Source organism: Phaenicophaeus curvirostris, chromosome Z (assembly GCF_032191515.1).
Source record: "Phaenicophaeus curvirostris isolate KB17595 chromosome Z, BPBGC_Pcur_1.0, whole genome shotgun sequence".
Taxonomy (NCBI): Eukaryota; Metazoa; Chordata; class Aves; order Cuculiformes; family Cuculidae; genus Phaenicophaeus; species Phaenicophaeus curvirostris.
In genome coordinates, this window is record NC_091431.1 from 42,308,179 (window position 1) to 42,329,105 (window position 20,927).

The 20,927-nt window shown below is 39.4% G+C and overlaps 1 protein-coding gene across 1 annotated transcript in view; it reads left to right on the forward strand.

The window, feature by feature from the left end:
- FREM1 (FRAS1 related extracellular matrix 1) overlaps positions 1–20,927 on the forward strand; it is a 76,027-nt gene that overhangs the window by 47,676 nt on the left and 7,424 nt on the right. The window contains 12 exon segments of the mRNA XM_069880059.1: positions 563–758; positions 1,484–1,748; positions 6,294–6,756; positions 8,000–8,201; positions 8,664–8,808; positions 11,438–11,567; positions 12,964–13,036; positions 17,472–17,621; positions 18,756–18,994; positions 19,705–19,752; positions 20,027–20,209; positions 20,499–20,603. Coding sequence (XP_069736160.1) covers positions 563–758; positions 1,484–1,748; positions 6,294–6,756; positions 8,000–8,201; positions 8,664–8,808; positions 11,438–11,567; positions 12,964–13,036; positions 17,472–17,621; positions 18,756–18,994; positions 19,705–19,752; positions 20,027–20,209; positions 20,499–20,603 — 2,199 coding nt within the window.

Below are 20,927 nucleotides of genomic sequence, written 5' to 3' on the forward strand. Positions count from 1 at the left end.
TCTCTGAAGCTAGTGACACTGTTACTGCAGACTAAATGTCAAATACACATATCAGTCCAAGATACGGTACTAAGCTAACTTCAGAAAAGAACATTTTATTGGGCAATTTCCAATTTTTTGATTAGAGGACCTCCGGAGCTATAAATCACTGTACTTCCCTGAAGTTTCCTCTAGATTAATTTCTGATATCCATTTCAGTATGGTTTTGGATAGAACCATGAGAAGCTTTGTGAAATTAAGAAACAGAAAACATAAGTTGGATCAGGAGCTATTTAATTTCATCTTGTTTGTGACTCATTGAGGAGCGTGTAGAAATGTGTCTCCTGGAGTAAGAGTAGCTATTCTCATTTTTTTGATGATAACTGTACCTTCACAGACTTATTGCCACTTGGGATCAACTCCAGCCACTTATTGCCCTTAAAAACAATATGAGGAAAAGGTTTATAGCTTACAAGGGAAGACGGGTAGCTGCCACTAACAGCCTGCATAACTGCAAAGAAACACAATTAACCAGGCAGGATGCATGGGAGACTGTTTAATGAAGAATGTTTATTCTTTCCAGATAGGGCAAGGCTGGATGACTCTCCAAGCTGGAATGAAGTGCACTCAGGAAGAAGTGGATACAAACCTTGTGAGATATGTCCATACAGGAGCTATAGGAGCCAAGAACCCAGACAGTTTCACATTTTATCTGTGGGATGGGTACAACAGATCACCAACTTTGGACTTCTACATAAATATCAAGGGCATGGAAAAGGGTAAAGATCTGCCATTCTTATATTTTACAATGTTTTACAAAGATGAACTGAGTACATATCCTGATCCTTCCCTCAGGCAAATCTCCCTGCAGATCCTGAAAGTCTGTCTGCTTGGATTTCACTGCTGGCCAGAGCCCTGATGTTACTGCCGGTGAAGAAGTGGTCCTGGGATTCGAAAAGGCTCTGCCTTAGGCAATGTGTTGAACCTTGCCTCCTAGGACTCCCAGCTGCTTTTCAAATAGAGTTGAAAATACCCTTCTAAAACTAGTGCTATGTCTGAGTAGATCAAAGCACAGGAAAATAGCAAGAATGTAATAAGGTAGGCAGAACACCATACAAGAATATCTTCATCTCCCAGGTTTAGGGTCTAGTTTTACTGTCCCTCTTCCTTAGTTGCATCCCTACTAGAAATCTAAATTATATCAAATTAACCTGACACTGCTAAGATTGAAACAAGGGTTCAGAGAGGTTGTGCTGTCTCCATCCTTGATAGTTTTCAAGCCCCAGTGGGATAAAGCCCTGAGCAACCTTGTTATGGCTGATCTCATGGCTGACCCTGCTGTGAGCTGAAGGCTGGACTTGAGACATCCTGAATCCCTTCCAGCCTGAATACTAAATTGCTATGATTTTTTTCAGGTGATGAATTGCATGTGGTGAAAGAATGCCTAAGAGACCAACCTAGAATTCAATATGACCATGTTATTGTTATTTTGTCTATCCTGCAGGAGATATTGATGTTTTTATAAAACCTCTTAGAGTGCCAAAACAGAATTGGGTCTACATCACAACTGATGTCCTCCTTGCACTGGATGGTACTGACAAGCCAGAGGAGCTCCTTTATGTGATAACCTCCCCTCCTCAGCATGGAAAAATAGAGTACGTCAACTATCCTGGCATCCCCATTACAAGCTTCAGTCAAATGGATGTAGCAAGACAGATAGTTTGCTATGTTCGCAACACAAAGTCAGTTGTTTCTGAAGATACGTTCAGGTAAGGCTTAGCATCCCACCCCCTAAACTTTTCCCCTTGTATTTCTTGGGTATTTAGAAACATTCACAATGTAAACAAAAAAAAATCCCCAAAATAAATTATTAAAAAGAAATGGAAGCTCTGTGGGAATTCTCAATATTTATATGACAAAGATGTTTTTACCATAATACAAATAATTGTGACTGTTTTGTAATATATGCAGTTTCTAATCGATGTTGAAACTGTAGGCTCAGTAATACTAGCTTCAATATCATTGGAGCACTGAAACATATACAGCTGTTAAGGTTTAAGTCAGGGAGAAGGACTAAGAACGTACTTTGTGGAATTTTTCTTTGTTTTCTTACTGCAGCCTGATGTGGTAAAAATTGGTCCATCAATTTATTAAACAATCACTTTCTTGTCTATTCTTATTTAACATACTAATTTAGCTCCAGCCTTTTTTAATCCATACGTAGTTCTTGTACATATTGAAAACCAGTCCATTTATCTCTTCTGACACTGTAATGGTTAAGAAATTTGTGTAGATAGTTGGAGTTTGGGGATAAACCTGGTGACCTATAGGCCCAGTTCAGCAGCCTAGTGATATTTAATTTCAATTTCACGTAATTCTGAACCTTCTCCTTATAACAGCTTGAAACAGTGAATATTTCCTTGTTTTATTCTTAAATGAACCTCCCTTCATTATAGATTGGCATGATGTAATGAATTATCATCAGATAAAGACAGAGCAGATTTATTGTTTCTCAGAGTCTTGAGGACAGTTTTGTAAAAGAGAACAAAATTCAGGGAAAAGAAATCTCAAAAATAAGGAAAATGTTTTTAAAGGACGAACACTAAGTTCTTGATAATATTGGCAATTTCCTCTGAAAATGGCATTTTATGGACTTTCTGTAAAATTCAAATTTTCCACACAAAAATAAAAGCTTATGGATTTTTTTTTCATTTGCAACCAAGAAAAATGATGGATTTAACTTCAAAGACTTGCAATTCAGAAAAGACCCCTTTTTACAATCTGTTATGAATAGATTCCTGATCTAAATGGCATTTTCCATGATGCATGATGAAGATTCTGGGACATGTTGCATCATCTAGTTTGAGCGCTTTTTTGCAAGGAAGTCAAGCAAATAGGGCAGAATGACTTCAAACAGCTCAGCTCTCGTGACATTATCAAGAGTTAAGCCAAAACTAATTTCAAGACTTTCCTCAGATGAGACATTTCAAACTACTCCTTACAATAAATTCAATGTGGTGGATATTCTAGTTAGGAGATTTGTCTGATCTACTTGTAGTCATTACAGAAAAAGTGAAAAACTGATCTCTGGCTTTATGTTTCCTTCACCAAAAATAGAATCAGGTTATACAAGCAAGATTGCCGTCATGCCAACCACAGGCTGAGCTATGTAGCAGTGACTTGCAGCAGTACAACTTCTATACTACATTAATGCAAACAGAACAAGCAATCATAGAGAAATTCTGTGTGTGTGCTTAAACACAAAGTCTTCTGCTTAGGCCAATGGCTAAGAACCAAACCAGAAAGTCAGCCTTATAAAAGTAAGGTTATGACACTTCAATAAATATTGATATCCAGTAACTATTTTAATCACAATAATTGATGCGTCTTGATGTTATCATTTGGAAAAGAGTTTGGTTTTGTGTAGACATATAAACGTTGTGCCAGAATATTATTATTATTTAAACAAGGAATGGTTACATTAATTATATGGGTAATTATAGGAGAGGGGATTAACTGATCAGATTTTTACTTTCCACTGAAGTACTTCCTTCAGACATAAATTCACCTGTATTGTTTGGTGCTACTGGCCTGGAAGAAAGACTTGGCTGTGCTTGTTTGGACAGATGACTTCAAGTGATTAGCAACCTGACATCAGATGCTGGCAGCAGGATACTAAAAGAACATGCTAATGTCCTCAATTTTGACATGCTGGCTCGATTTTGTAATGAGCTGGCACTATTTATGATTCCATTTTTATCTTTTAAATGCCATGACAGATGGTAGGTCCTACAGCCAACTCTGTTGCCATCAAACTGCAGAAAGTATGAAATGTTGGTAATGGTTAAATCAAACCATGCAACATGTCCTCCTAACTGCGCTTGAGAGTTGTCCCCTAAATTTCATCAGAGTGAGGAGAATATTTGCTGCTTTCCATTCCTCAGGAAAAGATGAAGAAGCCATAAACCAGAAATAAACAACCCAAATCTCCTGAAGTGCAGAAAAAAGGATGTCTTGGATACAGACAGCTTCATCACATGTGATATCAAGTGGTGTATGACATTTGCATCATAAATTTCAGACTGATGTATATAACCAGGAGGCTTGCTCCTTTCTGCTATTTTGTAGAAGTCTGGATGAATTTCCAGTTTCACAAAATGAATTATCTAAGTCTTTCACCTAAACATCGTCTGAGATATCATCCAAAAGATTTTATAGCAATCTAAAGAACCAGAGGAAACTCACTTTTACTGCAGTCTTTCAGATTTTTTGAGACATGGCTAAGGTCTTGACTGAACGTGTTTTGCCTTCTTTTTTGTTGTTATCGTAGTATTTATCATCATTATTCTAGTTCTGTATTGCATTTCAGCTGCATTGCTAATAGCACAACCCTTTTACCATTGGCACAATAGCATTAGATCAGTGCAGACAGATGTCTCTAGGTTACCAGCTGGGAATACCATCTCGGTAAACATATTTCTAACTGCTATGTAGTCCCTGGTCTGCCTGTGCTCATCCCCATCTGTTTCATGGCATACTGCCAGCTTACAAGTTGATGAAGCCCTCATCATCCAGAATTGGTGAAGGCAGTGAGGAGTTTTAGATGGACAGTCTGTATGACACAGTAAGCTACTCCACGGCCTACTGAAGGTCATTTACATTCAAGGCATGCAACAACAGGTCAGGTTATGTAAGTATTTCTTTGCAGTCAAGAGAGCAAGAAGACACAGATAATCTAAATGTTAGCCTGTCCCCATTTCACATATGTATGGCCAAAGCACGCTAGGTGGAAAATAGTTAGCAACACTGGCCCTCATATTCCCATGAAGAAGAGCTGTGTCAGTGTAACTGTATGTGCATTCAAAGTGCTGGGCATTGAAGGGTGCGAGAAAAAGGAAGGTCAGGGAATGTGCGTAGTCTACCACAAGCACTTTTTTTGGCAAAACAGACACTCTTCTGGCTCAGGCAGAAAAACCTTGGTGAAAACCACTTTCCAAGATGCTTTTGCAATTACTATGTGGCATAACTTCAGAAGCTTCTGTAGAAAGAAAGGTAACTCTCATACACTATATGGGAATAGGTCATGAAGGATCATGAGACATATTTAAAGCAACTTTTGGTTTCCTATACCCTTAGATGTTCTTGTTACAAGTATGGCACTGTTCAATGTAATCCCTTTCAGAAAAAATACTTAAATAATAATCTTGACAATGAAAGCTAGGATTAATTTTGAAGGCCAAAATATTGTCTTTTTCTTTATTTTTATCCACAACTATATTTGATATAAATTTCTACAGAACATGGCAAAAGGCCATAACCCAGCTCGTACACTTCCAACAGCCTTTTCTCCAGCCTTGGGCACCTTTTTCTTTTTCTTGTTTAGGAAAGGAAAACTAACTGTAGGGCATAATCAAATCTTCATTATGTCTAAACAAGTATTACTGCTTGAGAAAGAACTATAAAAGCTATGCTGCTACGAACAGAAATTCACAGCATGGAATAAGAACTTGGCAGATCTTACCCTTTGATAAATTCATGGTATGGACCTTTCAAAAATTACCCTAGAAACTTGTATAGCTCTGCCCAATATTCCCTCACAGAGCGTTAGTATTTCAGTGAAACCTTAGTTGAGTATTGTAAAGAAATATAAATCAGTACTTTTGATTATACAGAAATTTACAGATACAGTTAGTACCTAAACATACCTGTAAATGAAGACAATGATGGTCCTTTTTCCAGCTTGCTTTTTTAGATAGTTTTGGGGCTGTTTGATACAAAAGACTTGTAACAGTGAACAGAAAACAAAGCACTGTCCAAGCAGACCTTGCACTTTACGCACGTCTTTCTGTAAGTTGTAGACAAAGCCAGCGCTTTCACTGGCAGTTGCTACTGCCAGGTAACCAAGGGAAGATATACTTAAGGCTATGTAAAAATCTAGTTGTGTGCTAAAGGGTACTATAAGCTCTCCAGCTGGCCTGCCATTTTGGGTCTGCTCCTTCTGTATCTGCACTAGAAGATTAGATCAGATCTGTTCTGACTGCTGAGACTGATGGCTCCTCAAAGACTTTCCTCTGCCATGTACTCAAATTCCTGCAGATGTACTGTAACTCTTGCCATATACCTGGCCATCTATTTTCATGTTTTTAAGTTATACATCCACTCACCCACAGTTCGGGTTTGAGCTCAAACCAGCTCTACCACTTTTACAGTATCAACATAGGCAAGTCCTGTGGTAAAGATTTGTATTATCATTTTATTTCAGTACATGTGAATCAAGAACACATACTGAAGAATACCTTGCCTCTCTTTGCCAGATTCATCATCAGCAATGGACTGAGGACTAAGCATGGGACAGTCATGATCTCCTTGGAGGCAGTCGACCAAGCTTTGCCCACACTATCTAGGAACACAGGGTTAAGATTAGTGGAAGGCACTATGGCACTCCTTTCTCCTGATGTCCTACAGCTTTCAGACCCAGACACTGCTAAAGAAAACCTTACCTTCCTCTTGGCTCAGCTTCCCCAGTATGGTCATCTCTATTATCATGGGGCAGTGTTAATGCAGTACAATTTTACCCAGCAAGATGTGGACAACGGGGATGTTGCATACAAGCACCGAGGTGGGGATTCCCAGATTGACAAATTTACATTTGTTGCAACAGATAGAACCAATCAAGGCTTCATCATGAATGGGAGGGTGCAGAACGAACCAGTGTCATTCACTATTCAGGCAAGTGTGACCTCGGGCCTACTTAGAAGAGATATATAGCACGATAAGGTGGAAAATACAGTAATATTGATGGCAACTGGTATTTGCTGCAATCTATGATTTAACTGAAGTGTTTATCTATTAAAATGTTTGCTTTCTCTGCTCTGTGAGTAGTTAACTTGGAGAATTAACTAGTTGCCACAACAGCAACTAGTTAATGGCGACTCAGGCAAAGAATTTTATAGAGTGCAAATAAAGAAATAAAATAAAGAAAAACATCCTGATCCTATAAATATAAGCAAGTATATACTTATCTACTTATACTTGCTAAAATATTTCACACAGAAATCTCAACTGTAAAGTTGAGCCCCAATATGGAGAGAAATGTTCTTCCTCCTGTTCCACTTTCCCATTGATTTGCAGATGAGGGATAGTAGACTGTTGATGTTCTTGTCACAGGGATCTTGAATTATAGCCCTTTGTTCCCACAACTGGACAGCCTGTCTTCCTTCTGGGAGTCATTGTAAGATGCCTGCTTCTATTCTTCCTTCCTTTACTGGAATCTTTCCGTTCATTTCCGCTTCCCTAATTTTCAAGTTCTTCCCACAGTGTCATAGCCTCAGATGCCTTTGTTATCACTTCTTGTATGTGCCTATCTGTTACGTTTCAGTATGCAAAACAGGCTTGGTTGTTATCATGCCTCAAAATTCTGGATGTTTCAAAACACTGAAACTAACAAAGAAACTCCTAGCTTTCCCTGATGACAAAGTCTGAAGTTACCTGGTGAGTGAGGAGTGCAATTTCAGCAGAAGATGAGACATGGAAACAGCAACAACCATTATGGAGTGCTACAAGACTAATCAGAAGTTGTGAAAGGTGACAGACATTACAGGAGACATATTGGTCAGGTCTATGACTGTGATTACCGTAACTCTTAGGTTTCTATGGTTGCAATTGTACAAAAAAGAGGTGAGATATATTTGCTGGAATTTTAATTTGCTATGGAGAAAATTACATCAAAAGGAGAAGGACTATGGGGAGTCTGGGATATCAGGACAGAAGTACATAGAGTGTATGTTGCCCTCCCCAGTGTGTACTGTATATTGCTGCATGCAGCAAGTGCTGGGCAATCTGGGCTTGGAAATCTCTCACGGAAAGTAGTACTGAACTAGAGGTCAGACTTCTTCTGGAGCAGACTGTGAGTCAAAGTGGCTACTGCCATCCTGAGTAGGCTACTCACTTTTAGCAAAATTAGGATAAAGAATATCCTGATACAGCAAAATGAATACATGTTTATCTGATTTTGACGTAGGTGGATCATTTGGACAAAACGGCACCAAAAATTATTCATCTCCATTGCTTTTCTGATGTGGAGCTCCTGAAGAATGGCAATTATGGGATCTATATTACTACCAGGTCTCTGAAGGCATCTGACCCCCATACAGAAGATGACAAAATAATTTTTAAGATTTTACGAGGTCCTCATTATGGCTACCTGGAAAATACAACAACAGGTTCTGTCTTCTATAGTCTCTGCATTTTGGGACATATTCAAATAGAATTAAAAACCTACCCTGTTAATGTTTTCTTAAAAGAATGTTTGTTTAAAAGAAATGAAAGTTTCTTAGTGAATTTTGGGGAAGGCTTGAATGTATTAAGAAAGTTTTATGCTAAACACTGAGTACTATGTTCATCATAAATTCTCAAAAAGTTTGAGATAATTGTTACTGGCTGATTTTTGTTTGCATTAAGAAAGAAAAAGATTAATATTGAATTTGGACATTTGATAAACTTGTTGCATAGAAAGAAATTGGCTGGGGCTTGTATCATGTTGCTGTATAGCTATAACATCACATTTCTGTAAGTTCATATTTTCTAAGTGTTCAACAAAAAGAAAGTTGAACACAGTCTGTATCAGCTATGTGGTTCTTGTTAGCAGGCTTTTGAATCACCTGAATGTTTCTCTTCTTTCCCAGGTGCATTTATTCAGGAAGGGTTTAGCCAGAAGGATTTGAACAGCAAAGTCATACTTTATGTCATCAATCCATTGTGGGAGGCAAATTCAGACAACATGGAGTTTCAAGTCACAGATTCGAGTGGAAATTCTGCAGTACCTCAAAGGTACCTCCATCACTTGGTGGTGTGTGCTGTGGCTCTTGGTGTGCACACATCACATATAGGTGAATGAACCCATATGGTGGCTTGAAGCTGTGCAGATGTGGATGTAGCTATGACTCAAATTACCATTTCTTTTGTTGAAGAGCGGAGAAGTTTTCTTCCTCTCAGGGCAGTGATATACAAAGGGCTAGCTCCAGGTTAGACAGGGGCACAGTTCTCAAGGGTCTTTGGTGCATCACAGAGAAACATAATGGAGTTTACTTTAAGTGGCAGTTGGGCATTTGGAATTCTGAGATAAGCTACTGGGCAATGGTGGATGGGGCTGTTGCTTCATGTACATGGTCCTGCAGCTGGAGGTCACTCGTGCCCTGTGCTGTTGGCAATGCTTTTTTCTCCAACTTGAGCTTTTGGTGGAGGGGATGCTGTCACTCAGCAAAAGCTTTGAGAGCCATACTCGTGCAAAAGAGCACAGGTGGAGGGCACACAGCATGTTCTTCACTTACAAAATTTATATTCAACATAATATCAGAATTTCCTTGTGACATATGATAAGCTTAGTGCACAAAAATTAGAGACTGATTTATCATCTGAATTGTGCTTTGATGATAAAGATCAAAAATTGGAGCAGCTCTGCAGAGGAGGCAATGTTGCTATTTACTTCTGAAAATCAGTCTGAATGTTCAACCAATTTATTAATCATAAATACTGAGAAAAATAACTACAGCTATTTTCCTGGGTTAAACTGGCTAGCCACAAAACAGGGCTCCTGGCAAAGGAAAAAGACTAAAGAGCCAGCTCCAAAGGCCAGGCTCCACTGCAGAGCATTTTGAGAACAGGAACAGAGCAGAGACAGAGACAGCATTTCGGCAGTTATGTGCTCTGCCAAAAGATGTCCCCATACACAAACACATCTGAACACAGCCAGCCTGAGCTCCTCCAAGCTGCGCTGTGATGGCTCACAGATGCACTGATATTAAAACCACCATTAAAATGCTGCCACTCCTCATGGGATAGTGTGGCTTCTTGTATATGAATAGTAATGTGTACCATGGTTTTATGGAGGGAGTAAAGAGAAAACACTTTTTGAATGGAAAATAGGAGTTTCAGAGAAGTAGAATTTATCTGTTAGCTGCACTAGACCTTGGAACAAAGTGGAATTTGGCTGTTAAGGAAAAAAGTAATAGTTTTAATGTCATATTTAATAGCTTGTGAGACATTTTTAAGATATTATTTATTGCATAATGATCACTGATTTAAAATACAAGTTTGATTTTGAATCATAGAATCATTAAGGTTGGAAAAGACCTCTACAATCATAGAGTCCAACTGTCAGACGAACACCACCATGACTACTAAATCCTGTCCCGAAGTAACAAGTCTACACGGTTTTTGCACAGCTCCAGGGTTGGTGACTACACCACACCTCTGGGCAGCCTGTTCCAATGCTTCACCACTCTTTCAGTAAAGAAATTTTTCCTGATATCCAATTTAAACCTCCCCTGTTTCAGTCTGAGGCCAACTCCTCTTGTGCTATCACTAGTCACTTGGGAGATGAGACCAAAGCCTATCTCACCACAATCTCCTTTCAGGCATTTGTAGAGAATTATAAGGTCACCCCTGGGCCTCCTCTGCTCTAGACTAACATTCATTCAACATCCATTTGCATATTGATATTACCAAAACTGAATCCCAGCTTTTATCTGAATGATGCTGGACTACATCTGACACATGCATCTTATTTAGTAAAAATAGAGCATATTAACTTCTAAATGGGATGCCCACAAAATGAGTATCAGAGGAGGACAGGAGGAAACTTCCACTGGTGTGCAAGCTAATCAACCCTGAGAAGTCTAGAAGTTTGCTTTTAAAAAGTTAAAATTGTTTTTTCAGTAGCACAGATAATTTTCCTTCTTTCTGCTCTCTTTCATTCCTCTCTGACTCTCACTAATTTTTACCACAGCTTTTAAAAAGGTGAAATCTTTATCGGCAGTCCTGTGCAACATGCAGTCGTCTGAGGTTTGTTCACAGTTCTAAATAATAAACAATTCTAAATTTCAGTGTATGAGAAACCTGGATCAATCATTTCCACAGCTGACGAGTGGAGTACACAGAGTGTTAAAGTAAAGAGGAGAGGGGAGGGCACTCACACAGAGGAGTGAAGTCCTAGAGCATGCCCTATGTGCTGAAGAAGGAGATTTAGAGGATAGTTGAAGGAAGGTAGGAAGAAAGGAGGGTATTGCAGAGAAAATGCAAGGGAGAGTGAATAAAATAAAACTACAGGGTTAAAGGGAACCAATGAGCAACAGTGATAGCTTGTCTTGGCCTATTTTGTGTTACAGACACATTCTGCTTTTCTCAAAATTGCTGTAGACCTCCTCTTGTTCTAAAATGAGGTTCAGGTTTCACTTGGGGTAGACCAGGTCTCGACTGGAAGATGCATTAACTGTCTCTCCTTCTTTCTAATCAGCCATATCACAGAAATGTGTTGATTTGGAAACAAAGACTGAGTATGTGTATTGGCTAAATCAGCAGTCAGGAGAGAAATGGCTCCCCAGTGAACCTCAAGCAGCAGGGGGTGAGGGCAGCAGGGGACGTGGTTTTGCTTCAGGCAGCTTTTCCTCCTCTTCCACAGGCTGGAGCTACGGTGGTCTCGGATTGAAATGCAACAGACTGAATATGAAGTGTGTGAGAACGTAGGAGTTGTGTCTCTGAAAATCACCAGGGCAGGACACTCTGCAGAGTCTGCTTTTATTGCTGTAAAGGTAAAGTTAAAAGCCAAGCTCCTAACTGGAAACTTAATAATAAGTAGTGGAACCTGTTATTTACTTCCTCAGACTTGACAGGTATTTCATTAATGAGGAGAAGTATGCAGTTCAAGCCACACTTACTGGGACATTATCCTTGCTAATATAGATGGTTGGAAATTTTTGGACAAAAATTTCAGAGTTTTAGGCAGAAATGCTGGTTAACCAAAACTGGAATGTATTAGAGCAGTTTGTCAGTTTCGATGACCTTCTGTGACAGAGCAGACAGTTTCCTCTGGCGTTGTGCTCAGAAGTTGGGTTTCCAGGATTCGCTACTTCAAAACCCAGGCTTGGGGCAACCTGGGGCCTTGAGGCTTCTAGTCTTCCTGCTCAGACTGTAAGAGTCCAGGAGCTATGGCAGCTTCAATGCCATAATCATGGCAGCCTCTTTTATTTCTTCCCCATTTCCATAAGCCTAGGAAAAAGCCCAAGGAAACCCCTATATCTTCAGTTACAATCTCTGCCTTATGTTGAAAAATTAGGCTGAAATCTGCCAGTCGTATTCTTGTAAAGCAGGATTCATGCAACTTGCCTTCAAAAATGTCATCTTTCCTTGTAAAATGCAATTCCAGTATTTTACCAGCTCCCCTTGATAGAAAAATACTAGATTTCTCTTGCTTTTTCTCAGGATTATACCCATACTTAGAAATATAGTTTCGATTTTTCTTCCACTGAAGTCAGTGGGAATTTTGCTATCGACTTCATTGGGAGCCATCCTGCCCTGCCCTTAATGGATTCCAGGGACTCTGCTCTGGTCATCACTCAGCTAAGAAGACCAGTAATATCAAGCCCAGAACCAAGAACACAGCATGGAAACTGGTGTCCTCTGCTGGTCTCCTATGAAAATTCTCTTACGAAAATTAAAAAGAGGAGTCTCAGGTACCCCCATACTTCCATGTGTAGGGGTCCACACCTATCCCCATAAGTCTTTGGGGCTGACAGCTCTGCATACAAACATTTCTTCCAAGACCTTACAAAAGACTAAACAGGCAAACATGGCCAGGCTGCTGCTGCTTTTCTGGAATACCATGATGGGCCTCTCCAGGAGCCAGGTATGGCTGTGTCCCCAGGCAGGGAATGTTAACAGATGCTGTGGAGTAGCAATTTGAGAGGAAAAAAGGCAAAACTTTAATATGAGCAAACTTTTGTGATTATGAATTTCAAAGTATGAGCAAAAATATCACAAGTTTTATGCTTCAGGCCCTTATCTGTTTTTCAGCCTAGGAACATGTATAGGTTCACATATCTTTTTCAGACTCCAAGAAAGGCACACAATGGCTTCAATGTAGAGCAGAATGCAGTGGTTTGGTGAAACAGGTCACAGCACAGCATTTACTGTTGTATTTCTTCTCAGGTCAATGAAATATCTGCTACGCTGGGAAAGGACTTTACAGTATCTCCCTCCAAGCTTATTCAGTTTGATCCAGGTATGAACCAGTTCACTGAATAATTTTAAAATTAATTTTCTAATTTTGAAATTGTAAATTCTCATTCTGGAGAATGGAACCTGTAATCTATTTACAGCTAGAAAATCTGAATAGGATTAAAGACACTTTGGGTTTATGTTCTGGAAGTGCAGTGTGCTTCCTTGTGAATTAGCATTCTTATGATCTCAGAATCATAGAATCATAGAATGGTTTGGCTTGGAAGGGACCTTAAAGATCATGCAGTTCCAATCCCCCTGCCATAGGCAGGGACACCTCCTAATAGATCAGGCTGCCCAAGGCCCCATCCAACCTGGCCTTGAACACTTCCAGGGATAGAGCATCCACAACTTCCCTGGGCAACCTGTTCCAGTGCCTCTCTACACTCATCGTGAAGAGTTTCTTCCTAATGTTTAATCTTAATCTACCCCTCTTTCAATTTTTAGCTATTCCCCCTTGTCCAATCAACGCCTGCCCTTGTAAAAAGTCCCTCCCCAGCTTTCTTGCAGCCTCCTTCAGGTACTGGAAGGCTGCTATAAAGTTTCCTCAGAGCCTTCTCTTCTCCAGGCTGAACAACCCCAACTCTCAGCCTTTCCTCATAGTAGGGGGGCTCCATTCCTTGAATCATCTGTGTAGCCCTCCTCTGGACCTGTTCCAACAGTTCCATATCCTTCTGATGTTGACAGTTCTAGAACTGGACACAATACTCCAGGTGGGGTCTCATGAACGCAGAGCAGAGTGGGAGAATTGCCTCTCTCAGCCTGCTGGACGCACTTCTTTTGATGCAGCCCCAGATACAGTTGGTCTTCTGGGCTGCAGGTGCACATTGCCAGTTTATATTGATCTTCTCATCAATCAGCACCCTCAGCTCCTTCTCTACAGGGCTGACCTCAATCACATAATGCCCCATCCTGAAATGAAAACGTGGATTGCCCCAACCCAGGTGTAGGACCTTGCACTTGGCCTCATTGAACCTTGTGAGGTTCATGCAAACCCTTCTCCAGCTTGTCCAGTTCCCACTGGATGACATATTGTTCTTCTAGTGTGACAACTGCACCATTCAGCTTGGTCTTATCTGCAAACTTGCTGATGATGCACTCGAACTTGCTGTCTATATCACTGATGCAGATGTTGAATAGCACTCATCCCAGCAGGCAACCCTGAGGGACACCACTTGTCACGAATCTCCATCTGGACATTGAGCCATTGACCACTACCCTCTGAATGTGACCATCCAACCAATCCCTTATCCACTGAACAGTCCACCCATCTAATCCATCTCTCTCCAAATAACAGAGAAGGATGTCAGGGAGGACCATGTAGAAGGCTCTACAGAAGTCCAGGTAGATCACATCCATTGCTTTTCCCATGTCCACTGTTGTGATCACCCTGTCATAGAAAGTGACTAAGTTGGTCAAGCAGGAATTGCCACTGGTGAAGCTATGCTGTCTGTCTCTAAACACCTCCCCATCCTCCCTGTGCTTTAGCACAGCTTCTAGGAGGATCTGTTCCATAATCTTCCCAGGCACAGAGGTGAGTCTGGCAGCTCACAGAGGCACAGACGACAGGCTGGTAGTTCCCAGGGCCACCTTTTCTACCATTTTTATAAATGAGCACAATGTTGCCCCTCTTCTTCCCAGAAATAATGATGATTTTTCCAGAATAATGTCTATTACTAGCAGCCTTATCTTTAGAGTGAGGTGGCTTATGGCCCCTTTATATCAATTAAAATATCAAAAGTGCTAAAACAATGTCTTCTAAACTCCCTGCAGCTAGGCTGGCAAGAGCTGATGATGTGAAATATTTTAAAGCTTTAAGGCATAATAGGTAAATCTCAGGATGCTGATTGAATTTAGACAAAACTGACTATAACTTAGGTGAAGCAAGGTATCCAAGATTAGAAAGGTGCAAAAGACCTGAACATTGTCTGACCTAATCACTGCTTGCATTATAATCATAACAGCAGTCTGACCTTATCTGATGCTTCAAATAGCAAGAAATGATGACAACTGTGTTATTAAAAGGAGTTTGATTTTTTTTTCCTGAGGGAGAATGAATAGTAAAAATGAATACAAATATGTAGGTACTAAAAAAAGCAACCTCTACTCTGCACTTATTATGATTATTATCATCATCATTACTATTGTCATCCGCATCATCTCCCTGGGTCTAGGTAAAAAAAAAAATCCAGGTGAGAGTTTCACAATTTGCCCCTACAAAATTCAGCCTCATCTGAAAAACTTGATTTGCCCATATAAATAGATTATCTGTGAATAAAACCCATATGATATCATAAACACTTCCTTTACATAAGCAACTCTGAGTTTTTTTGGAACACACCCTGTTGGCGTAGTCCAGGATTTATTGAATTTAGTAAAAGGGGCCCAAACAGGCCTCCCAATACATTGCCTGCAGTGCCAGAGGTTATACCAAGACTGCCAGCAGTAAAATTTCGATGGCAGAAAGTCATAGTGACTATAGAGGGGACAAAACATATAATCTGTGAAAGGCTGAAATAAATGGCATGTATTTGATGGCAAAAATTTGGTCTAAGTGCCTATGTTTGAAAAACAGATATGGGCAATATAATAAATGAATTCCAGCCAAAGCCTGGGGATCTTTACTTTAGCACTTCAGCTTCTTATTTTGACAAAAGGCATTGCATGCTACAGAGGTATGTAGCACTGCATCTCATTCATGAATTCATATATACCCCAGCTTTGCTTGGCTATTTCATAGCAAAATTGTAGCTTTAAATTCAGAGACACTGATCTGATTATTCTGGAAATCTGCCACTGTAGCACATGTTGAGAAAGGCAGATTTTATATAAAGGTGTAGAATGAGCAACTGCTGCTTAGTTTTTAGAGGTGGATAAGGGAGGACACCCATCAGACTGTGGCCAAAACCCACAACTGGGTGGAAAAGTGGAAATCTGCCCTTATTTCCAGTGTTTCTGAAACACAAATGAAACTCTGAAACCCCTGAGCCACGCTCTGAGACCCTTTTTCTAGCATTAGATAACTATTTTTTTTTGTTTTGTTTTAAATTAGAAGATGGAAGAAATATCTGGGAGATCAGTGTAAAAAGTACTTCATACTGTGCTGACCAGCTCTCTTTCCTTTAATGTACCACAGAGTCAAGCTTACTAGCCCCTGGATTGAAATGGCTAGAGATTGTTGCAAAGATATTTTTAGTGCAAGGTCCTTTAGTATAACAGAATTTTCATTTTCTGCTGGTCCATGCAGATTCTCCAAGCACAGAAGAATTTGGAGTTACTGTTAATGTGTTTCTGAACATCGTGGTGTGCTGGCAACTTGAACAGTAACTGTGAACATAGGCAGGAGAGATGCATACTGTGCCCCTTTTCTAGTCTCAAGTTAAGTCATCTGAGCTCCCTCACATCACTTTTGGGTGGTTCTCTTCAAATTCCTTTACTTAGGCTTAACCTTAGGGAAAGACCCTCGAAACTATTACATTAAGGAATAAGCTTCTTAGTTCTAAATTCAATACTTTTGACATTTATTAATTAGCAGTATTTATTAGTTATTTATTAAGGCCTGCCAGTTTGTTTTAAAGACAAACTGCAACTATGCTAATTGACTGGACTGCAATGAATAAATTGTGATGGAAAGGAACAGAAGACTCTATCCAAATTTATGCGTTTGTTTGCATTGACACCTTCTCTTAGCTAGAGGATTCATACTGGAAGGAAGCAAGGAAACAGAGGTTACGCAGCGTGATAAGGATGAAGGGGTTTTTTTTGACAATGTTGCACATGTACCTTCAATATTAATTTTGGATGATAGTGCTGAACTTGTGATGCAGAAGCCATCCCCAAGCTGTTTTGTTGACAGCAGTGTGTATGTTGAGATCTGTTTCTGTCCTGCTGCCTCTGACTTTTCCTGAAAAATCTTGTAGCCTTTCAGGTACTAACCAGCCCAGTCCTTTACATGAATGATCTTTTCTCATTCGTATAATGCACACTGGAAGTTACCCAGTAGCGGCAAGCAAACAAGTAAAAATTTAGTAACCAAATACGAAATCTACCTAAAAGGTTGTAAGTCAATCTAACATAGTCTTTGATCCATTTGCAGGTATTCTAAATAACTGTTCCATCTCTAAAATAAAGCTTTCTAGATAAAAAGGGTATGCTATATCTTTTTCTTGAAAACTGCAATGGAACTGTGTCATTTCACACATCTACAGCAGCTTTTTGTTACAGTGTGTACACTTGAGCTGAATCATCACTGCCCAGGAACAAATTCGAACTTAATATTATTGGGGAAAACAACAGGAATCCAGTCAGTTGGTAGAAGCACAACAGCATACATTAGCTACTCCATTCTAGCTGCAGACATGTTAATTAATATATTTCTTTGACACACTGATTGATTGAAATAGCACTTAAAGAGTAATTAAAAGGTTTATTTTTGTTAGGAATGTCAACCAAGACGTGGAATATAGCAATTGCCTATGACAGATTAGAGGAAGATGATGAAGTCTTTGAAGTGGTTCTGAACTCCCCTGTGAATGCTGTTCTTGGCACCCGGACAAAAGCTGTCGTGAAAATTTTGGACTCAAAAGGAGGTATTCTATTTTGATCTTCATCATTAAGAAGCTGGGACAATCTTGGCTGAGTAGCTACTTATTTTCAACCACAAGTTGTTCCTAACACTCACCTTTAGATCAAAATGCTTAATTTCTTTTCAGAGAAAACAAGCTTGACAGTTGCAGGCCCTTTATTCTCCCACACAATTATATGCATCCTCTTAGGAAACACAGCATGGAGAAAGCAACAAGTACAAAATGAGAAAGGTGCAAGGAAAGAAACCACTTTTCAGAACAACATGAGTTCAGTTCTCATTTATTAAAGTGGGGGAAAAAATGGTTTTAGGTCCATTAGTTTTTTTTTCACATTTATTGTTTAACATTTGTTACACACCTCTGAAAAAGATTTATTTTTCTCTCAACAAAGAAACCTAACAACTAAACCCAGCCCTTAGCAATATATTTTCTAATGCTTAACAAACACAGTTCACAACATTACAGCACACAGCAGTGATCACTACAGAGTTTAGGCTTTTATTTCTGCATTATTATTGTGTTTTTCAGTGATCAAATGTGGTGTGCCTAAAATCACACAAAAAAAGAAGTAAATGTAGAAAACCAGAAATAACTAGCTTAACAGCCAAGTCCTCTGAAAGCTAAAGAGTGTTTTTGACTCTCATGCCTAGTGAAAAAAAAATTTTAAATACTTGTGTTGCAATGTATTAGGATTCATTTTTTAAAAAAATAAATTAAAATTTGAGAGCTGTTTTCCAGTTTGTAGGAACAACAGTGCCCTGGATTTCTGAAGAGAAAATTGTCTGGGTATGATTAACATTAGTTTAAGATACCTATCTGTCCATGACCAAACAAACAGCACTACAAACCCCACTGTATGCATGAAAACAGGTATTTTCAGAAGATATTTGGTTGAATTCTGATCTGTGGGTAGGCAGATGCATTACATGTAAAAACCTACATATACAGGTAGCAGTTGCATTCATAGTCACAGCAAACCCCGCAGATGTGGATGACTGAACAAACAGCAAATCAACCACATCGAGTGAAAGAATCATCCAACTCTTAATGACAAGCTGTTTATGTGCCCATGTCAACAAGACCAGTTATCTGCTCATGCAGTTAGAACTGACCATCTGCCATTTTTTATGCTTTCAGGTCAGTGCAGCTATTCCCATTCTGCTGGCCAAAGGAAGCATGACTTCGGGGGGAGAGGCACATGGCTTCCAGTTTCCTCAAGCTCCTCATCACCTTCCAGGCCTGGCAAAGCTCCCTTGGAAGGGATCCCACCAACTCCTTTCAAAGGGATGAGACAGCATGGAGGGAACCCACAACAGGAGCACAGCTTGGCGAATCAGTCACAGACCGTACTGAGAGTGACTGGAAATGGCAGAATAGTAAGACAGTTCTATAGTGTGGTGATGGACTGATATTGAATTTATTAGGATGTGATGTCTTCATTCAGTTGTCATATTTTTGTAGTGGTCCTACCTGATCATGCAATAACCATATTGTACCTCAGCTTGCTCTGAGTCACACTTGAGAGTTTTTTAAAAACACTGTGAGGGAAAACAAAAAAATTCCTGATTTTCAAAATCCATGTATGCAAGAGAGGAAGACAAAGAGAGTTAGGGGAGGAAACATGCATCAAGAAACATCAGCAATTACGCAACTTCTTAATGATGTCTAAATTACAGTGAGCTAGATTAAAGAAGTCATGGGAGCTAGGTAAATGTATAGAAACTATACATTTGGTCCTGAAGTTTTAAAGCTGAAAATATTGTTAGCTTACATTGAAAATAAGTAATTAAAACTTGTCTATTGATTCTCCTGCTTAAGTGGTATTGGCTTAGCTAGGTGATTTAGTAATATCCTGCTATTGTGATCTTAATGGTAATGGAATCTGTCTATAAACGCACTTGTAATGTGTGATTTTTTTAATGGCTGTTTTCAGAGGTGATTGATTTCCATTCTGAAAGAGAAAGAACTAAACCCAAGATAGAGTCTGCATGATTTTGTTATCTAGGTCTTGTAGGTAATCTTGCATAAAGTCTGTTTGTTTCTACAATAGATGAATATGCTCATCTCACCATTCTACCTTTTTCAGGTTCATCCTTCATCTGTACTTAGAAATGGAACTGATGTGGTTTACAAAGTAAGAGTATTATGAGTATGCTCACACATTTCTATGATTTCTTTCTAAATCTGTTCTCTCCAGGCTTTATCACTCTTAATAATTCATTATGATCAATACTTTATTTTTCTGTGTATATTTCTTTTTCTTTGGTGTCCACTTTCCCTGGATTTGCAACAATTTGTATTATAATTCTTTATTTTTTCTTAGTTTATTTCAGTGTTGCTTGTATGTGCTAACCCTTTCTTTTCCCTCGCCTGTTCTTCCTGTGTGTGTGTGATACTGTAAAATGAAGTATCATGGGATGGTATCACTCAAAATAGAGGATGACACTTCATCAGCTAAAGCAAACAAGAAGGCTCAAGTGTCTGTAATTAACCAAGCACAACCACAGATAAATGTCATCTCCTCTAGGAAGACAGAAATCCCACAAGCTGATAAGGCAGCACTAGCATCTGAACCAAGCTCAAGACATCAGGTATGAAGCCTTTCTGATGGCATTTTTGCCATCTGTTTTCAGCCATATTGTTTTCCAAAATGATTTAACACCTCTGAGATGTGTAGTCTAACAATTCCCACTCCAAAGTTGAGTTTAGCTGATACACAGATAAATTAACAATTCATCCCTTAAAGATTTTTCATGGCATAAAGTTTTAACATAAGACCTACTTAATCTGTTTCATGTAGCTTGTTTGCTTTGTGTAATTATTTTCCTTCAAATGTTCAAATGACATTTCTCTTTCCAGGACTTCTACTCTTTCCTAAAGGTCTGTACACCAGACTTAAAGGGGCTCTTGCATTATGAAGAAAGCACTCAAAAGTTATTTTGTTGTGATGGGGTAACGTGGAAATTCTGGAATTCCCAAGGCAAGGTAAAAATGTCACCACAAGGATGCATCTAAATCAGAGCATGGAGTCTATGATAAGTGAGACTCTCAAGCAAAGGACCTTCCTGTAGCAACTATTGATTTATAGAGGGAATAAAGGAGTTGTCCAGAGTCTGATCTGCTGTCACCAGAAATAAAAGATTTCCAGAGACACGATGAAGGCTTGATTGCTATCATTGCCTTTCCTCTCTGTCACTCACAGATGCTCCTGGACAAACCACATGAGCACTGATGTCTGGGTTGTGGGCACAAGACCATTAATGAATGAAGCCTGTGAGAGAATGAGTGATATTCAGTAAAATTAGCTCA